General features: G+C 36.5%; 1 protein-coding gene across 4 annotated transcripts in view; it reads right to left on the bottom strand.

The window, feature by feature from the left end:
• Positions 1–918: 918 nt before the first annotated feature.
• The window catches only part of MALRD1 (MAM and LDL receptor class A domain containing 1), a 1,140,778-nt gene continuing 1,135,134 nt past the window's right edge, over positions 919–6,562 (bottom strand). For all 4 annotated transcript variants that reach the window (XR_011976660.1, XM_072651641.1, XM_072651639.1 and 1 more), the window contains 3 exons: positions 5,325–5,397; positions 3,642–3,707; positions 919–1,292 (listed from right to left, as the gene is read on the bottom strand). Coding sequence is in view for 3 of the 4 variants with exons in the window: in XM_072651641.1 (XP_072507742.1) it covers positions 1,212–1,292; positions 3,642–3,707; positions 5,325–5,397 (220 nt within the window). In the remaining variant the exon portion in view is untranslated. The remainder of the gene's footprint in view (positions 1,293–3,641; positions 3,708–5,324; positions 5,398–6,562) is intronic.

Raw genomic sequence — 6,562 nt, 5'->3', positions numbered from 1 at the left:
ACCACATGATATACAATAAAAGAAAAGGGAAGAGCCTAAACAAGACATACTTTTAAAATACAATACTTTCCTCAATTTGAAAATTGATTTGATTTGAAAATTTTGTAAATTACAGAGATCAGTTTAGGTTTCAAGGAGAAATTCAGACAAAAACTGAATTGTTATCTAATTTCTGCTTTCTGTTGATCAATCTGAGTTATCACTTCATTGACTTTCAAAATGAGGAACCATAAGCCTCATCAATCCCACAAATTCCTGCAAAGGAAACAGGACCAGTGTCAGCTGGCTTCTCTCCATTGTAAGACACTTTTGTATATCCACCTCTACATTAAGTTGGTTCCAGCTGATTCATTCACCTATTTCTTTGGGGGAACCAGTCCTGGATCAGAAGGAAACAACTTTCAAAGATACACAGGATCTATATGACAGAAGTACAGGTTATGAGAGAGGTCAATCCATTCAAACACTAATATAATGAAAAGCAGTTATTACACCTCTTTCCCCCCCACCACTTCATCCCCTCTCCAACTCACCTACCTACCATACCCTTTGGGGGAAAATTCTCCAAGGTCAAAAGTTTTGGATGTAACAAATAGCAAACACCTGGGAGAAAGACATGCTTCCATGCAGAAAATTTTTGTTACATTTATGCATTAGTTTTTATGTCTTTAAGAAGGTAAGGTTAAAATATTAAGTGATTTCATTTGTGTCCAATATGCAGAACCAGAGACTCTTTTAATTCCCCCTTAAAACTGCTTTGATATGGTTGGTTCAGCTTATTTGGATGCTTTGCTATTTCACTGTTTGATCTGATCCTTTAAACATCAAAATGAGCATTTGATGTTTAGCTCAGGATTTGAAAAGATTGAAGTTCTCATTTTTTCCTATAATAGCAACAAAATCAAAACACCAGGAAAATGAGAAATCTGTTTTTTATTAAATGAAATACTTGTATTAATACACTGGAATTTGTGCTGTTTGCATAATGAAAATACAGTTACCCATCTGACCCTGTACTAGCATGAAGACCAGAACAATAGTTTCAGAAAATGTCTGATTCTCAATAAAAAGGTTTTGAACTCTGCAGCTCACATGGGCAATCTCATTCATTTTTGCTCATTACTGTTATGTGCAATATCATTTCTAGTTGATTTCAGAAACTGGGATTTTTCTATCAAGTTGAACAACTGAATTAATTGTGCTTTATGTGACTATTTCAGATGAGTAGAAATATTCTCCTGCTTTCTTGAAGTCGTGCCATACAAAGGATTGGCAAAGGAATAGGTAGAATTCTAAAGGGAGAAAAAACACATTTGAAGAGTTAGAATTTCAAGTGGTAAAAACAAGTTCCATCTCCAAGATTCAAGCCAGAATGTGACTGGCTTCCTAATGGATTTTACTATGGGAAAATAATTTACTGCCCAAGCAAAACATCTTATGTTTTGGCCTTAAAGAAAGCTTCTAGAGAAAGTGGAGCCTTCAGGATAAGGGTCAAACAAAGACACTGTGATCTATATGAGATGTGTTAAGTAGCTGAGCTAAAATTACTCTAATGAAGTTCATGGCACTCCTCACAGCTGTGTCCTGGTCACTGGGCTTATTGTGTTGCTCTATTTGTGAAGGGGAAAGGAAGTGGAGAGGGAGATTGGAGAGGGGGAAGGAGGTGGAGGAAGTAGGGAAGAAGGAAGGAATTAGCAGAAAGCAGTTGGCAATGAATGCTTCCTATTCTTAAAAGGAGATTCCAATGGAAGCACCTACAATGCCTGCCATCCATCTGGATACTGGGGTAGTTGTTGGATGTAGGGAAAGCAAACATTTCAGACATCTGGTGAAGTTAGGTGCAGTTAACTTGGATGTGCAGATAGTGGAGCTGAGGCAATGGGAAGTTAGGAGCAGTACACAGGCGAAACTTCTGATCTCCTTTTCTAATTCAAATCATCAGGATATTCCTGCAAAATGACTCAGTACATATAAGCCCTGAATGATGGGAGAGCCAAGTTTTCTGAGTCTTTCTTGTTCTAGCTTATATGCTCCCAGTTCATTTGTGAAAAGACATCACTGAAGCAAAGTCATATTCTCTGCTGTGGAATTACTTTCTCCTTCCACAGCTTTGCTGGGGATTAGATAGTGGAGACACCAAGAAGATGAACGAGGGCTATTTGGGTTTTTTTTTCCTCTTGAGGCTCACAGCTGGCCCTCCCTGAATAAGTATATTTGCCCACATGATGTTTAGGCCAGGTATGTTAGTGGAACTGGGAATTAACTACCATATTCCCATACAACTGATTCTGCCTGGTGTGAGCTCAGGAACCGTGGATCAGACCTGGGGCAGTTTGAATTAACTTTGCTCCCAGGGAGATTTACTTGAGTCTCCCCTATGGGCCCTTTGGGCAAGGAAGAAACTCTCAGACTCTGTGGGAATTTTCTCATGTGTTGCTTTTTGTTTAATCTGCTTTTATCTCTAATTCCCTTGCTTTACATGGGGAGTGATGTATTTGTTTTTATTAAGGAAATTGTATACTTTGACTCTCAAGCTTGAAGTGGTCTATTGTACCAGAAGCAGGAACCATGGCAGAGACATATGAGGAGCATAAAAGGCGAAGACATTTCATTGTGACTTTTTAATATAATAAATGAGGGATTTGTTTTTACAAACTTGCAAATGAAATTCTACTTTCATTTACAGTGCAAAAGAAAGTTAATTTGAAATAATTCTTTTCTGAATGGATATGATAAAGAAAGACAAGGCTGTTTAGATCTATGATTTCATTCTCTTCAACTCTTATCTATAATTATACTTAATTAATTGCCTAGTGACAATGAGGTTAAGTGACTTGCCTATGGGCAAAAAGTCATTATGAATCAGAGGCAGCAATGGAGCCAAGGTAACGAAGTGGACAGAGAAAATCGCTTTTAGTCTAAAACATCTAAGTTTACTTCCTATCTCATACACTTACTAGCTATGTGAACCTGAGTGATATTATCAATTTCATTGTGCCTCAGTTTATTAAAATGAAGGGGCTAGGTTTTCCAGCCACTAAAAGACTCTTCTAGCTTGAAATCAATAACCCTATATTTTCCTTGTTCAAGTTGGGCAATCTAACCATCCCATGATATTGGACACGATATAGATATGCTATCAACAAGCTAATTAGAAAAGGAGGTAAGTAGTGTTGACCTGTTGATTATATAACACAGCATTTTCTTTCAGTCTTTTAAGTTAGAACATTTCCAATAGAATATACATATTTTCTTCTGTGTCATAAGGACGCAAAGGGAAAGACATGAGGAAATTTATCTTTTCTTTTTAAAAAAGCAGAAATACAATAGATCCAGGTCCATACTCAATGCAAGAAAGCAAACTCTTTGCTTAATGGGAGGGTAGAGCTACCTTGTTTCAATTAATACAAAATGTCTTTTTTAAATGGTGCAACTTAATCTGGAAAGAAAATTCAACAGACAGAGACAGGAACTCTCTTGCCTTTCTTAAGGAAAGGAATGAAGAGAATGGAAGACAGCTGGAAATCTTTTAACTGGCCAGAAAAGTAAAATAGATTGTGTCTCCAGTTCTTTTCAGTCGTTAAATGGACTGCTATGTGTACACACTAGATAGCATCTTGAAAAGTGTTCTTGGTACATACCTCTGTGTGTTCTCGCCAAGGAGAGACACTGATTTGTACCCTTGGGAAGACAGCATTCCCTGAAGCCTGTAAAAGATGGACAGCAACATTACCTCCACATTTTAAACCAGGGACTACTTTTTAGATATTATCTCAAGGAACATGATGCCAGCCAGGAAAGAACCTGGTTGGATTAAACATATCATTTGTACTTTTCAGATAGTGAAATTTAAACTTATTTAAAGATGAAATGTGATTAAATTTTCTCTTTTTTTCCTCAATCAGAATAAAAATGTTTATGCTAGATCTCTCAGCTCAATAATGAAAGTACATCCAAGTTAGTTTCTAAAATATTTCTCTCTTGTTTTTTCATCTCTAGGCTGGGGATACACTTACAGTTTTACCATATGTTCTGATTGGCAGCATGAATCACCCAAAGTTAATTTACTTCATGCTCTGGGAAATATTTTACTCTTTGTTTTCACTTCTACAAAAAGAATTATTAAGAGCTATAAAACCTCTTTCTTGAAAGAAACAGAGAGAAAAAAAAATAAGAATTGCCCTGGGTTTCAATCAAAGTGCCTAAGGCTCTGCAAACTGTCTAGAAAAAAAGTATCATCTAACACATTTCTTCTTTATTTGATCTCTAGATAAGCAAGACTTACTATCACTCAACTGGGCAGCTAGGTGGTGCAGTGGATAGAGCACTGGGCTTAAAATCAGGAAGACATCTTCATGAGTTCAAATCAGGCTTATTAGTTGTGTGATTTTGGGTGAATGACTTAACCCTATCTGCCTCTGTTTCCTCATCTGTAAAATGAGCTAGAGAACGAAATGGCAAACCACTCCAGGATCTTTGCCAAGAAAACCCCAAATGGGGCCATGAAGAATAAAATGACTCAACAATGACATGAAAATCACTCAACTGTAATCACACAGGGTCAACCAACATGAGAAAAATGGGCACAAATTCAAACTTGGGGTTTCTAAAGGCCCAAGTCTGTAATAGAATAAAGCTGATCTAGTGTCTAAAATCTGATGTGAAGAACTTTTTTTTATGGAAACCAAGTGATGTGCCACAGCTAATCCTATTTAATGCTTAAGTGGAATCTCAAATTAATTGCTTGAGGAAGGATAAGAAATTTTCTTTGCCATTGCCTTTCTCGCGTAATTCTTATCACACTGATAAGGGGTGGCCTCAAAATGAGACTAGGTAGATGTTACACACTTTAATTTCCTTTTCTATCCCTTCCTTTTGAGCTATCTAGGTAACAGACCTCATTCCGTATAGTTGAATTTGAATGAGAGTGGAATATCTGTTGAACACATTTTTTCCCCTTTATTACTTTGGGGGATAGGGAAAAAAAAACCCCCAAACTGGAGGACATCCAGTGGACATTTGCTGCGAATAGCTGACTAATACTCTGTGGCTTCAACTGATATTTTCCAGATTTGTCAGCACTGTTTGAATCTGAACAGTAACCACAGTCACTTAACACTGAGCTGACTTTACTAGCATATTGAGAATAGATTTGAGCCAAAAATGTCCCACTGGGAATTTAGAGAAATTGAAATCTTCATTTTCCTTATTCAAATAACTCCACAAAAGAACTTTGTTCATTTGTGATGTGGAAACATGTAAGGACAATATTGTGGTTTTAGATTTTTTATCACTGAAATAATGCAGGCCTCACGGCCACCTACCTCTGTTTTCTCTGAATGGTTCTCATCTTCATACATAGGATTGGCAAATGCATGAGCTGTTTCTTCAGGTTGCCTTTAAAGCACAGTGTCACATAGAATGGTAGGAATTAAAAGAGATTTTCAAATATATTTTCAAGTTACATCTTGTAGAAAACAAGGAGAGAGACACGTTGTCTAGCCAACAAGTTCTTACTTTTAATGAATACATTACCATAAGTAAAAATGGTTCAAAGATTCCAAAAGTAACCACATTCCTGAAGACAAATGTAATTTGAACTCTGAACCCTCAGACTTCCAGATAAAGGCAGCTGAGCTAAGGAAATGACAAGAGTATTTTTTTTTAAATCTCCAAATATAAGCATCTGATTTTAAGATCTCAGTGTTTTAGCCAAAGAGAAAACAGAAGAATCATTTACCAGTCTGTTGGACCTACCGTGTCCAGGGCAAAGTTTAACTATGAAAGGTTTTTACTTCTTAAAACCAATAAATAAAAAACTGGGCTCCTCCTCTTCTCTTTTCCAATTCCTATTCCTTTTCTTAACTTTTTTTTCTTCTACACTTTTTTTCATAATCTTAATCATCTCTTCTTTCTATTTTACTTCATTTTCTTCTCCCCTTTCTCTTCCTTCTTCTCCTGTCTTTTTTTCTTATCTTCTTTCCACCTTCCACTCTTTCTCTTTATTCTCCTCCCTGTGTCCTGCTTCTTCCATTTTATTCCCCTTCTTTCTATGAAGTTACTGGTCCCTGATAAACCAATTTAGTTGTTGGTCCACCATACAGTTGGGATAGGGGAGATACTGGTCTAAAGAGAATGACTTACTAAAATGTAGCTTCGTAGTATGGGCCTTTAAGCAAGATAAGTCTGAGTAAGTATTATGTTTGCTCAAGAGTTCTGAAGTGTCATTAAAGACTTGAGTGGTGTTTTATAGACTTCCCTTTGACTCTTATATTCTATGTTTATTGAAGGCTGCCACTGACATATTCATTCAGTAATCTAAATCTATGTTTCTTGCTACAGTTTCAAATGATCATGCCTCTGTTTACATGATATCTTAGGTGTCAAAAAAAATATTAGTTGCCAGAAAACTTTTGAATAGAAGACATAGTCAACAAACACACACAGACAAACAAAACGAAAAATTTCACACAACCAGAAACTACGTAAACTCCAGAATATGGTAAATGAGGGATCACAGAACCTGCCAAGTAGTAACTAGTTTCTTAAGAGTAGCTAGAAA

Source organism: Notamacropus eugenii, chromosome 3, assembly GCF_028372415.1.
Source record: "Notamacropus eugenii isolate mMacEug1 chromosome 3, mMacEug1.pri_v2, whole genome shotgun sequence".
In the NCBI taxonomy this organism is placed as follows: domain Eukaryota; kingdom Metazoa; phylum Chordata; class Mammalia; order Diprotodontia; family Macropodidae; genus Notamacropus; species Notamacropus eugenii.
The sequence above is the reverse complement of the archived record's forward strand: the minus strand, read 5'-3'. Positions and strand labels throughout refer to the sequence as shown.